The following is a 14,720-nucleotide window of genomic DNA, read 5'->3' as shown; positions in this document are numbered from 1 at the left end:
GCTCCACCATTCAAAATGTGGACTTGACACCCTTCAGTCTCTCTTAAAAAAGAGATCATATCTCAATAACATTAACCTGGGTGAATAAAGGTTAAATGCAATAGAAACATCTGCTTGTTTGGACCTATAGTAGGGTGTCTGTGATAGGAACAGTGTGTTTTAAATTATAAGATGGTGACTTATTGACTTGAAACCCCTCTGGCCACACGCCCACTCAACCCATCCACCGTACAGTATCAAGTCCCCCTCTCTGCTGTATCTGTTTGTATGATCAGATATAGAGCCAGGCCAAACAAGGTCTCTGTTATACAGCCAGCAGGGCATCAGGGTGGGGACAACCACCCAGCAGTCACAACACAGAGCCCAGCCTGACAGAGGTGACTCACACTGGGCTGAATCACACAGGGAGGCCTGGGTGGAAAACCAGACAACCCACCAATCAATGTATAATATATATATTTAGACTGAAATACAGTATATTTAGACTGGAAAGAAAAATGACTGTTAAACTAAGATAGAAGGAGAGAGAGAAGCTATAGGACATAGTATTGACCAGTCTGTGTTAGATTGAGAAGTAACTGATTGGGGCAGCAGTGGATGTTGACCACACCCACAGTCAGCAGCCAGAGAGATGGAGAGATGTGGAACACATAGGCACTATTACCAATAAAATGTAGTCTTCATATTATTTTTGGCTGCTACTTTTTCCTGTTAATGCAGTTGTGGTAGTCTAAATCCAGACTGGAACTATAAGGTTCTATCTGCAATGATTCTGACATAATTGGCCTTAAAGTTTTGAATGCTCATTGGTTTGACTGGTGTCAGGAATCTTTATCTTAACAACGTGAATTGGAGTATTTACTGTACTATATAAGTAGAGAACATTGAACAGAAAAAGGCTATGTCAACAACTCAATTTTGACAAAAATGAAGAGAGAACATTCTAGTCCCTCCACTGATCAGGTCAGTGGAGCCCTGGGAGGGCCAGTCAGTTTGGCAGGCCACTGTGCTGTGGCATACTTTGAAGGACTCCAGTCCACCTGAATAAATGGTGGATCGGCACAATGTGCGCTCTGTGCTGCACCAGAGCAAAGGGACGTCTTCTAGCTGGAACAGCTAAGCGTGAGTTGCTCTAAATTGTGGAGAGTTCATATAGTCATTGAACCGTGACCCATCAACTTTTCAGCTGCACTTCTCTTAGCTACTTCACAGAGGGTGGGCCTTGGGTAAACAGAGAGGTCCAGAGACGCAGCATCTATTCCACAGACCAAACGTAAACAAACAACCTCCTTAACATTCTCTGTCTGAAGCCATTTTGCCGTCCACAGAAGCAATCACACGAGAAGGTCTGGGACCGTTGCTTCCTCTACTTCTATCCTGAATGTGGGTTGGTCAGAGTAGAGGGCATAGCAGGCCTTCAGGTCAAATAAATACTGTGGCTGAGTGTAGTAGGTGCTTAATGTCCAATTCTTCATTAGTGCAGATGAAGGACAGGAGACAAGCAGAGGAAGGCATATCAGACTATTGAGATATGCCTCCGAGGTGGAAGGTGTCTCGCCTCGGCTAGCCTGGAGCGTGCATGGCATAACCTCGCGGCTGCACGGGCACACGAGCGTAGCCAAACAGAGCGGTTTGTGGCCAAACATACACACACAGACCGTCGGTAGACATGCTGTGAACGTAACTAAAGGGATAAAAACACTGATTCATCCCATATGCTCTCTCTCTCTCTCTCTCTCTCTCTCTCTCTCTCTCTCTCTCTCTCTCTCTCTCTCTCTCTCTCTCTCTCTCTCTCTCTCTCTCTCTCTCTCTCTCTCTCTCTCTCTCTCTCTCTCTCTCTCTCTCTCTCTCTCTCTCTCTCTCTCTCTCTCTCTCTCTCTCTCTCTCTCTCTCTCTCTCTCTCTCTCTCTCTCTCTCTCTCTCTCTCTCTCTCTCTCTCTCTCTCATGCTAGTAGAAATGACTCTGCTAATAAACACACTGTTCATTTAATCTGTTCAAATGTGCCGTTCAGAATTGGTCATTAGAGTCTTCTGCTTCATGTCAAATGAGTGGATTAAACAAAGCAGCAGTGAGGCACCAATCAGAGCAGGTGCCTGTAGAGAAGCATTGTATTGTGGAGTGTCATGCATGTCAGACGGATTCAATCACCTTCGTTTCTGCTGCTGCCCAGAGTTTTATAACGCCTGTGTGTGTGTGTGTGTGTGTGTGTGTGTGTGTGTGTGTGTGTGTGTGTGTGTGTGTGTGTGTGTGTATGTGTGTGTGAATGAGGAGTGCTCTGCTCTCTCCTATAAGGCCTCACTGGTGGAGAGGAGTACAGCACATCACTACTACCACCCACAGTTAGCTAATAATCACACAACAGATAGGAGTTTTATTGAACATAAATCCAGTAATAGACTGAAGAATTGATTAAGGAGGAATATGTCATCCCTGCACTGACCTGGCCTTCCTCCTTACCTCTCTGGTCTGTCTCCAACCTTCCCTCCTCTTCCTCCCTTCCTCTCTCTCTCTCTCTCTGTCTGTCTACCACTTGATCTCGCTATTATCCTTTGGCCGCTCTCGCATTCTCCTGCTCTCTCCATCCCTCTCTCTCTCATTCTCCTGCTCTCTCCATCTCTCCATCCCTCTCTGTCTGGCAGCTCTCCATCTGGTCTGGCATGCTATGTGTGTGTGTGTGTGTTAATCACACTGGCCCAGCAGGACTCCTGTCGACCGCCCCACGCCCGGCGTGTCACAGACAGTATCCCACAGAGCAGAGCCAGGAACCGTCTCTCACCCACTCTGCCCTGCTCTGCTACCCAGCCTAATCACCTCCTCCCTGGGATGTCTCTCCTCAGTGACCCTGGTAAGCTCTGGTTCTGTTTGGGCATACAGTGTATATACTGTAGATCTTGGGTGAGGAGATCACTGATGATTGGTGATGATGATGTCCTTCATGTGTCCTAAATCAAGCCAAGCGTGCTAGACAATAAGCCCGGTGGTCTCTCTCTCATCAACTGTCTGCAGAACTGGCATATGTGGTGCTATGGGTATCCTTCCAGGACATATTAATACGTTATTCCAGATGAGTGAAAACAGCATGGCCTATATTACACACACATCTCCTCCAAAACATAGACACACACCCCCATCTCTTCCAACACATACTCACACACACATCCCCTTCAACCCACACACAGACTTCCCCTCCAACACACATACTTCCCTCCAATACACATACACACACATCCCTTCCACTACTCACACACACACACACACAGATATCTGCTCCATCACACACACACACACTGACACTTCTCTTATCATTCCAGACCACAATCTATCCATCCATCCATCCATTCAAGAATTAATTAATTAATTCATCCATCCATTCATTCATTCATTCATTCATTCATTCATTCATTCTCTCTGTTAGGGAAGACTGCCATGAGGGAGAGGGGGAACGGGGGGGGATCGATCTTCCTCTCTCGGCAGTCTAACTGTCAATTATCTCTGGTTGGCATCACAGGACTATACAATATGTCTGTCTGTCTGTGGTGTATGCCTGTCTGTCTGTGGTGTATGTCTGTCTGTCTGTGGTGTATGTCTGTCTGTCTGTGGTGTCTGTCTGTCTGTCTGTCTGTGTGTATGTCTGTCTGTCTGTGGTGTATGTCTGTCTGTCTGTGGTGTATGTCTGTCTGTCTGTGGTGTATGTCTGTCTGTCTGTGGTGTATGTCTGTCTGTCTGTGGTGTCTGTCTGTCTGTCTGTGGTGTCTGTCTGTCTGTCTGTGGTGTCTCTGTCTGTGGTGTCTGTCTGTCTGTGGTGTCTGTCTGTCTGTGGTGTGTGTGTGTGTCTGTCTGTCTGTGGTGTCTGTCTGTCTGTCTGTGGTGTCTGTCTGTCTGTCTGTGGTGTCTGTCTGTCTGTGGTGTGTGTGTGTGTCTGTGCTGCTGCTGACGTCTCCCACCCACCACTGGAGGGGAAGCACTTTGATAGCAGCACAATGAGGGCTCTGTACCCTCTTCCCTCGCTCCTCTCTGCCACAGTGAACAACATACATCACATAGCTCTGGACTAAACAGTAAAGGGGCCTAGCAACAGCTGTAGATCAGTGTTTTCTCAAAAGGTGGGTCGGGACTGTAGTTGGGACTTTTCTGGCTCAAATAGAGATTTCCAAATCATGTGTGGCGTACTGAGCCGATTGTGCTTATGTCAACACACACATATTCATACCCAAAGCATCTAGTCATGGAACTGAGCCAGAGAGAGCACTCTTCAATTCCTCATAACTTTACATATCACTGAGCAATGCTTGAATTAGCCTTCCCTACATATGGAATGACCTGTTGAGCTTGCCTGGAATGAGTGTGTAACTGACCTGGTGACGTAAAGTCTTAATAATAAGCCAAGGGAGTAGCGTTCTGCATTCAGCCTCGTGACAGTGATGTATTCATACAGGCATCATGCCTATCCGCTGAAGTGTGACAGTCCTGTTTGTTATTTACGCAGAATATAGGTCAATCCATACCCCTCCATCCTGCATTAGCGCGCTACACATCCACTGTGTGTGATGACTGATGGTTCTGTTTCAGAGGACTTCTCATGGAACCATGAAACATGCTCATAACTGGGTCGCTATACCATACACGAGCTATACCATACACGAGCTATACCATACACGAGCTATACCATACACGAGCTATACCATACACGAGTGAGGCTGAACATGTCAATTGTGTCTCAACGTAGAGGGATAAAGGTTCACATTCTAAATGCCTTCTATTTATTTTCGTATTTTTTCTTATTTTCTAACGTCATCCTTAAATCTATTGTAACATAAAACATAGACAGATCAGATTATATTATTATTATTATTATGTGAAATATCACAATACCAAATACGGTGTTAACCTGATTGTTGTCATTAAACCGGCCTTGGGTCCTGCTGTAGCCTACCCAGAATGATCCTAGTGTACACAACAACACATCGACACATGAAAGATAAACATGCGTGTGAAAGGGATGTAACGTTACCTTGATTGTCTTCGTCCATGGCTGAAGGGGAAAATGCAAAGGTCCAAAAAAACAAGTAAGATCGCTGAAACTTGTTGTATGAATGTGGGGTAAATTATTGAAATGCGCGTTTTAATTTGTGCTTTCGCAGACAGGTTGACCACAGAAGCCGCGTCTTGTTTTGGGGAATAATTATTTTCTTGCCATCAATGCTGGAATCACGAGGCAATCCGCTTGGATATCCGTCACCAGTGTAGCCTATTTCAGATGGAACTGAATCGGCGACGTCTTTTTTCTAGAGTGATCGGTAGCATATTATCCGACAGATACACCTTCACTCCACTAGCATCGGGAGAGTAGGCTATCCCATCCGAGCTCCACGACTCCGCTTCTCCACTAGACAGACAGGCAGATTTCACTGTACGTCATCATTATCTGTCCCGCCCTGTGGAGCAGCAACTACAAACCTGCCCTCATGTGACTGTACTGTACAACGGCTGTACTGTATTGTAATCTGTGAGGGAATTATTTAATCATATCCCCAGATCAGTGATTAGGTAAAGTATGTATAATATAGGCCTACATATGAAATCACTTCTCAATGTTGCCGTCCTACGGTCACTGCATCTGGTTTCTTTCAGTGACAAAGAAAATATGCTCATTGTGTGTGGGTGTGTGTGTGTGTGCTGACGATTTTAGAAACTAGACTATTATATCATATTATCCTCTCCAATGTAGGCTATACTGCAGGATCTCTGCTTGGTCCAGTAATACAGATCCAGAAAACAAGGATGCCACTATGAGACAGGGAATGGTACTGGGGAGTGAAGTGGTATCTGATTCCAAGCCCAGAACAAACACGTACACAAGCAGTGGGAACCAGCCAGTGTGTAGGCCAATAGCAGGGAAAAGGCACACACACACACACACACACACACACTCTGCGGCTGTGTTTCTACAACACACACGGTTTCAATTATCGCATTCCTGCCTCTTCAGAGAAAGAAGGGGGTCTCTCTTCCTGTACACATTACTCCAGGGGTCAATAGTGAACAGATGTTTTAATGTATTCATTCATTCTTTCATTTGTTTATTCATTGATGTGTCTTACAAAAATGTTCCAGAATTGAATGCTTCTTCTTATACAGAGAGACAATTGTGAAGACAAACCCCGATGTAGACTATCCCTATAAACTGAAACGAATGGAGTGTGAAGCATCCAGCTGATGTTCCTATAGTCTACATACTGTAGTTTATGTTTGAACAACATGTGAAGCACAAAGGAATACATGAAACTGTGTGTGAATATTCCTCACATCACAGACTCCAGCATTCCACTTTGATTGGTTCTAGAAGTCCTCTGCAGTCTAAACATTACATCAGCATGACACTACCAGAACTAGCTCGATCCAGAATGATCCAGTGTAGTCCGGTTGGGATGGAGTACTTGTTGGTTCACATGGCAAATGACAAACTCTAACACCTCTCTGTTTGCTGGTCCTGCAAGTCATCCTTAATTCAACTGATATATACGCTCTTTGAAAAAAGGTGCTATCTACAACCTAAAAGGGTTCTTCGGCTGTCTCCATAGGAGAACCCTTTGAAGAACTGTTGTTGATTCCAGGTAGAACCTTTCTGGTTCCAAGTTGAACCGTTTTGGGCTCCTGGAACCAAATCGGGTTTTAGTTGGAACTAAGAAGGGTTATCCAATGGGGACAGCCGAGAAGCCTTTTGGAAGAGTTTCCACTACGTTTTGAGCAGCATACTCTTTGTCACCTTTGACTTATTTCTGTGGTTGTTTGTTTTTCTCCAGCTCTCGTGTTAAGTTGACATCCATCAACACTCTCTTTTCAGCCTTTAACACCACAGCAACTGAAACTGGAGCCACTGGGCTTAGAACTACAGTATAAACAGGGCCCTGAAGTTCCACCTGGATAACCTCACAACGCCTGGCGTAGACCAGGTAGACCTGAGGGGTGGTGGGAATGTAAACCATGGTCCAGTGGCTACACATCCAGACGTTGTTTGCTTTTTCTGCACTCGGACCTTCTGCGTACCCTGTGATGATCTAGACATGTGTTTTAATAGGAACATAATGCTGGGGGATCATGTCACTTAGCTTGGAGAGAGGAGAAGAAAGAGGAGGGGTGGGTCCTGGGAGAGTTGGGAAACGTGTGTGTTCCTGTGTTTAGTAGGAGTTTAGGGGAATGATTTGAAAAAAAGGGAGCGCAAAGGGAGATGGGGGACTTTTGGAAGTGGGGGCTCCCAACCAGGCTCTCAGTTTGGTGTGTATGTGTGTGTGTGTGTGGGGGGGGGGGTGTTCTGTTTGGGGCCCAGATGTCCAATCCAGTCCAGGAAACTGTGTGTTTTCTTAGTTTTTCTCTCTTTCTCCATTTTCCGCCGGGTGGGATTCAAGCAAAGTATTCAACAACGCACAGCACACAGACATGATTTGAATATTTTCTGTGCTACAGAATGAATGCCTAAATGTCACCCAAGCCTGTTTAACTTCTTAAAACCCAACATATGCTGGCCTTTCTGGCTGACTACCAGGGCGCTCTCTCTCTCTCTCTCTCTCTCAGTGTGCCACTGCGGGCTGATGGCAGTTGCCTTATGCCCCGAGGGTGCCCATGGCATTGCATCTGGCAGATTACGCTCTCCCTCATGTCAGACGAGACGGCTGCGGCGCCCGGCGCTCCTGACCAACTTCACGTGACCTGATTGAGCAGTCAGAGAAACAACACGACTTCATATGCTCCAGTCTCCACGGTAACACCAGGGGGCAGGTTAGTGGTTACCTCCCCCTTCAGCCGCCAACGTCCTAACTGTCGAACGACCCCCACACCCAAATTACCCCCCAAAACCCATTCACCTCATAGTCCAGTCAGGCGGCAGCTGCATTACATAGAGTACAGCTGTACAACAGCATCACACTGGCTTTCTATGGGGAGTGTAGGTCAACATCTTTTCAATATTTATATAAACCCAGAATATATGATTTATAAAGCAAATGGGTGCATTGATATAGCATTTGGGATGTTTGAGTACACACCACCAGTTGGACCAAGCATTCTGAAAGAGTCTTTACTGAAGGGGGTGCTGATAGCTGTACTGGTTCACACATGTACCAGTATGTAGTGTGAAAGAGTGGAAAGACTGAGAAAGTCTTCACTGTATAAATCAGATTGAGATGTAGTCCACAGTGTATAGACACATACTGTATATCCTAAATCTATATCATATCCATTTGACTGATCAGAGAGTAACCAATCTACACGTCTTACACCAAACTGACCATAAGTCAGTGACGGAGTAGCTTCCTTTACATTGGGGAATGGAAGGAGGGCTTTTAGGAGGTCTGATACTCTCCTCGTTGGACAGGGTTTGAATTGGCTTGGGGGTGCCCTAAAAATAGCAGTCTAGAACATCAATATCCTTTCATGCTTGGAGATGCCCTAATTTATTTTGGGAGTGTCCATTATATTCTCATGATTTGACCCGACACAGTAGAACAGGTTGGTATGTTGTATTAAGAGTGTTTCGATTGTGTGAATTTCTATGTTGACCTCACAGAGTGAATTTCTATGCTGACCTCACAGAGTGAATTTCTATGCTGACCTCACAGAGTGAATTTCTATGCTGACCTCACAGAGTGAATTTCTATGCTAACCTCACAGAGTGAATTTCTATGCTGACCTCACAGAGTGAATTTCTATGCTGACCTCACAGAGTGAATTTCTATGCTGACCTCACAGAGTGAATTTCTATGCTGACCTCACAGAGTGAATTTCTATGCTGACCTCACAGAGTGAATTTCTATGCTGACCTCACAGAGTGAATTTCTATGCTGACCTCACAGAGTGAATTTCTATGCTGACCTCACAGAGTGAATTTCTATGCTAACCTCACAGAGTGAATTTCTATGCTAACCTCACAGAGTGAATTTCTATGCTGACCTCACAGAGTGAATTTCTATGCTGACCTCACAGAGTGAATTTCCATGCTGACCTCACAGAGTGAATTTCTATGCTGACCTCACAGAGTGAATTTCTATGCTGACCTCACAGAGTGAATTTCTATGCTAACCTCACAGAGTGAATTTCCATGCTGACCTCACAGAGTGAATTTCCATGCTGACCTCACAGAGTGAATTTCCATGCTGACCTCACAGAGTGAATTTCTATGCTGACCTCACAGAGTGAATTTCTATGTGACCTCATTTCTATGCTGACTCACAGAGTGAATTTCTATGCTGACCTCACAGAGTGAATTTCTATGCTGACCTCACAGAGTGAATTTCAGACCTCACAGTGAATTTCCATGCTGACCTCACAGAGTGAATTTCTATGCTGACCTCACAGAGTGAATTTCTATGCTGACCTCACAGAGTGAATTTCTATGCTGACCTCAGAGTGAATTTCTATGCTGACCTCACAGAGTGAATTTCTATGCTGAGAGTGAATTTCTATGCTGACCTCACAGAGTGAATTTCTATGAGTGAATTTCTATGCTGACCTCACAGAGTGAATTTCTATGCTGACCTCACAGAGTGAATTTCCATGCTGACCTCACAGAGTGAATTTCTATGCTGACCTCACAGAGTGAATTTCTATGCTGACCTCACAGAGTGAATTTCCATGAAAATGAACTCTAAAGTTACCAAGTCAAGGGTTTCCATCATAACTAGGTTGATGATTCTCCTTCTTCATACAGGCTATAGCTTGTGGGCATAGACTGGGACAAGGGATATGGGTGGGGGATGGGGATGGTGGTGGGGGATGGTGATGGTGGTGATGAGGGATTTGGGTGGGGGTTGGTGGGGGGTGGTGGTGATGGGGGATTTGGATATGGTTGGGGGATGGTGGTGGTAGTGATGGGTGGTTGTGGTTGTGGTTGGGAGTGGGGTCTGGGGTGAAGGGGCGACTTCCTATCTTGTAAGTGGGGCGAGGGGAGTTCAGATACTCAATCCCAAATTGACCTTCAGCCACAACCCCTACATGCTTCATGTATATTTGAATAGACTGGATAGGTATACTTATTGTCATTGTAAATAAGAATTTATTTTTAACTGACTTGCCTAGTTAAATAAAGGTTAAATAAAACATATATAAATAAAAAATACTTATTCTGGTAATAACTCCATCTTGCCATATATTTACTATGGTAATACTGTAGCTTCATCTTGCCATATATTTACTATGGTAATACTGTAGCTTCATCTTGCCATATATTTACTATGGTAATACTGTAGCTTCATCTTGCCATATATTTACTATGGTAATACTGTAGCTTCATCTTGCCATATATTTACTATGGTAATACTGTAGCTTCATCTTGCCATATATTTACTATCGTAATACTGTAGCTTCATCTTGCCATATATTTACTATCGTAATACTGTAGCTTCATCTTGCCATATATTTACTATGGTAATACTGTAGCTTCATCTTGCCATATATTTACTATCGTAATACTGTAGCATTATCTTGCCATATGAGGGGTATACTACAAAGCAAGAGCAATGACTTAGCCAGCTAACTTGCCTTAATATTCTGGAGATACATTTTTTTTTTGGGGGGGGGACCTTGAAATGGGCATGGTCTAACAGACTCAACAACCCAAAATACACATCTAATTTTAACTTTCTTAATGATCCAGAAATCATTAGTAATTTCTGGTTGTTTATCAAAGTTAGCTGTGTAACTCATTGATCCTGATTTGTAGTATAACCCTCTGATTGGCTAGGTGGAATTGCCATTATATTGTTTACTCTTATCCAATAGGTGGTAGGGGCAAGGGGTCAATCTGGATTCTCCATTCACCACGCTGATCCTCAACACAGGGGCACCTCAGGGGTGCGTGCTCAGTCCCCTCCTGTACTCCCTGTTCACTCATGACTGCACGGCCAGGCATGACTCCAACACCATCATTATGTTTGCCGATGACACAACAGTGGTAGGCCTGATCACAGACAACGTCAAGACAGCCTATAGGGAGGAGGTCAGAGACCTGGACGTGTGGTGCCAGAATAACAACCTATCCCTCAACGTGATCAAGACAAAGGAGATGATTGTGGACTACAGGAAATGGAGGACTGAGCATGCCCTCATTCTCATCGACGGGGCTGCAGTGGAGCAGGTTGAGAGCTTCAAGTTCCTTGGTGTCCACATCATCAACAAACTAATATGGTCCAAGCACACAAATACAGTCGTGAAGAGGGCACGACAAAACCTATTCCCCCTCAGGAGACTGAAAAGATTTGGCATGGGTCCTCAGAACCTGAAAAGGTTCTACAGCTGCACCCTCGAGAGCATCCTGCCTGGTTGCATCACTGTCTGGTACGGAAACTGCTCGGCCTCTGACCGCAAGGCACTATAGAGGGTAGTGCGAACGGCCCAGTACATCACTGGGGCCAAGGTTCCTGCTATTCAGGACCTCTATATCAGGCGGTCAGAGGAAGGCCCTAAACATTGTCAAAGACTCCAGCCACCCTAGTCATACTGTTCTCTCTGCTACCGCATGGCAAGTGGTACCAGAGCGCCAAGTCTAGGTCCAAGAGGCTTCTAAACAGCTTCTACCCCTATGCCATAAGACACCATAACATCTAATCAAATGACTACCCTGACTATTTGCATTGCCCCCCTTTTACACTGCTGTAGGTGCTACCTACACTACAAGTAGGTCGAGTTATTAAACTGCATTGTTGGTTAGGGCTTGTAAGTAAGCATTTCACTGTAAGGTCTACCTGTTGTACTTGGCGCATGTGACAAATACATTTTTATTTGATTAATACCCCTTAAACCACAGGCTAGAATACCCGACTGAGGTAGAGGTTGAGAGGGGTGGAGGAGAGGGGGGTCTGGTTTGGGTCTGGCAGGGGGATAGGGTGACAGATACTTCCTTCCTTGTGGGGGTGAAAGGGGTCAGTCCATGGGTAGCAAGACGGAAAGGAGTCCAAGGGGGGCAGGGGGGAAAGTGGCTTAACAGAGGCCACAGGAAGTTCTGTGTGGCAGGACTTCCTCTTTATGTGTTGTTGTTATCCGACTCCAATCTCTTTCCACTTCTTTTTCAGCCACAGCCATCAGATCTGCCTGAAGTTTGGATCTCATCTGTGAAATGTAAGGGCCCAAATGAGTCCCATGGTCTCTGTTGTTACTCTGTCTGGGTCTGGTTGGTCTGGAGGTATACAAAGACAGCACCGTGTCCAGGAACCAGAAACGTGTCAGTAAGTAAACCAGGTTCCTCTCATTGGTTATGTAACTACTGTAAAGTAGGTGTCAACGACACTCTCCAAACACCTCTGGAATTTCCTCTTAATATTTATCTTCTCGTAATGCAGAATGCAGCTGTCTACCAGTTCTACCTGCTGAATGTGTTCATGAGCACAAAGTATTGACAGATAGATATTGATACAGATGATCAGCCTGATTTAATGAGTTTTATTTGGACAATCAATCTATCTATTTCGTTGTTGGTTCTCTTCACATGCTGTGTGTCAAAAATCAGCCAATCTTTGCCATCTAAACCATATCAGTCCTAATTAGGAAAGTAGCTCAAGGGGAATCAGCTCAGAGTATTTGACTAACGGAAAAAGGATATTAATATCATATGAAACAATAGTGTGATAGGTATACAAACACATTTAGATTAACTATGTTGTGGGGGTATGTTGGAACAAAAGCCAAAAAGCTGCAACATTGAATGCATTATGTTGGTGCAGTTTTTCATTGAGTAGACTTCTGAGTGAGCCAAACATTTACAGTGTATGTCACAGTCAAATGATGTGTACTACTAATAAATCAACTGTGTCATTATTGACAGCTATATTACCTTTGACAATATTGCATCATTCAACACTTCAGCTATGGGGTCCATTTAGGGACTATAGAAACTGAAACACACAAACGCATGATGAAACATGTGATAATCCCAACATGTTGGCAGGAGTAGAGATAACATCACCAATCCCTCTTTCTCCCCCTCCCTCCCTCCCTCTCACACACACAAACTCACACACAACTTTAATTCAGTTGCGAGGTCAGGTTACATGCAAAGTACCTGTCACCTGTTCTCATCCTTTTTCATACTTTGCATGAACAAGTGTACATGCAAAAAAGCTGGTATTGTTTGCTTAACCATCAAGTGGACCCATATACTGTAACCAGCCTTGGTGCCAACGCACGGGCATGTTCAGCAGGAAACGGTTGTGGAGCATTTAAGATAGAAATGTCATGAATAGAGACTGCTTATTCTAATCTACATGGTTGCTCTACATAATATTTATATTTCCACAATGCTGTGGCCTGCTCTGCTGAACGCAGCCAGCAGTACATTCATTCTACTGCCTCAAACAACATCAGTGATCTCATACTCATATCATTATTATCAATTCTCAACATCCAATCCAGAAGGATGCAATCACAGTTTTTTACTAATGTATTTGAGATGACATGAACTGGATTCATGTTTGATTACATTTAGAATGGCTAATCCATTTTCCATGCATGGTGAACTTGGAATAGTAATGTAGGACTGTATCCTTTACAAATGCACATGAGAGTGAGTGAATGACTGCCACTCTTGTTGATGATGTAGTAGTGTCCCTACAAGAAACTGACATATTTGAGGTGTTTTGTTAAGTAAACCAACAACAATGTCAGATTCTGATGTGAGGAAATACAGTTCAGAGCTATACATGATTCTGACCTCTTAAAGACAGAGGCATCCTATTATCAGATTGCCCCCCTTCCCTTCACAAAGGGTCTGAATACTTATGTAAATAAATCATTTCTGTTTTTTATTCTTAATACATTTGCAAAAATGTATAAAAACCTGCTTTCGCATTGTCATTATGGGGTATTGTGTGTAGATTGATGTGGACATAAAAAAATATATATATTTTAGAATCAGGCTGTAACGTAACAATGTGGAAAAAGTCAAGGGGTCTGAATACTTTTCGAATGCACCGCACCTACAGTCCACACCTACAGTCTACACCTACAGTCTACACCTACAGCAAGTTTACAGTACACATAAAAATACATCATTATGATATCCAAACAAAGTTCATTATCACCCTGTATTAAACACATGGAAAGCAGCATATGGACACACTCAAATACACATGCATGGACGCACATGCCCCAATGCACACAGACTATGCACCTGTGTGACCATGTATGAACAAACACACACACACACCCCTCTGTAGCAGAATTCTCACTCAGATACACACACACATCATCATCAGGCCAAATCACACAGAGAAGTAGCCTAAAGCCCACATCCTTGTTGCTATAGAACACATAGGACTTGCCAGGTTGCTATAGGACTTGCTTAGTTAAATAAAATAAATAAAAATAGAAGCCAGTCTATTTAGCCTCTATCTTCATGTTGCATCCTCCATATTTTTCAGTGTTGCCTGTATACAAATGGTGGTTGACTGTATTTGAGGGGAAAGATAAATCTACTTATTTATTTTTTTATTTTTTTATTTAACCTTTATTTAACTAGGCAAGTCATTTAAGAAAAAAATCTTATTTACAATAACAGCCTACCTGTCATGACATCCGGCTCCCCTGCCTGTTCGGGCGGCGCTCGGCGGTCATCTAGCTGGTCATCTAGCTGGTCATCTAGCTGGTCTACTAGCTGCCACCAATCCCCTTTTCCTTTTCTTTTTGTTGTGTCTTATTGATTGCACCTGTTTCTTGGTTGAGTTTTGGTTCAGGA

The 14,720-nt window shown here is 44.0% G+C and overlaps 1 protein-coding gene across 2 annotated transcripts in view; it reads right to left on the bottom strand.

Moving 5' to 3' along the window:
* The window catches only part of cyth3b (cytohesin 3b), a 56,738-nt gene extending 51,321 nt beyond the window's left edge, over positions 1–5,417 (bottom strand). Inside the window, exon 1 of one of the 2 annotated variants that reach the window (XM_042317089.1) lies at positions 5,013–5,417. In XM_042317089.1, the coding sequence (XP_042173023.1) occupies positions 5,013–5,031 (19 nt within the window). In that variant the 5' untranslated portion in view covers positions 5,032–5,417. The remainder of the gene's footprint in view (positions 1–5,012) is intronic. The other variant, XM_042317088.1, reaches the window with a different exon arrangement.
* Positions 5,418–14,720: the final 9,303 nt, after the last annotated feature.

Source organism: Oncorhynchus tshawytscha, unplaced genomic scaffold, assembly GCF_018296145.1.
Source record: "Oncorhynchus tshawytscha isolate Ot180627B unplaced genomic scaffold, Otsh_v2.0 Un_contig_11560_pilon_pilon, whole genome shotgun sequence".
Lineage (NCBI taxonomy): Eukaryota > Metazoa > Chordata > Actinopteri > Salmoniformes > Salmonidae > Oncorhynchus > Oncorhynchus tshawytscha.
The sequence above is the reverse complement of the archived record's forward strand: the minus strand, read 5'-3'. Positions and strand labels throughout refer to the sequence as shown.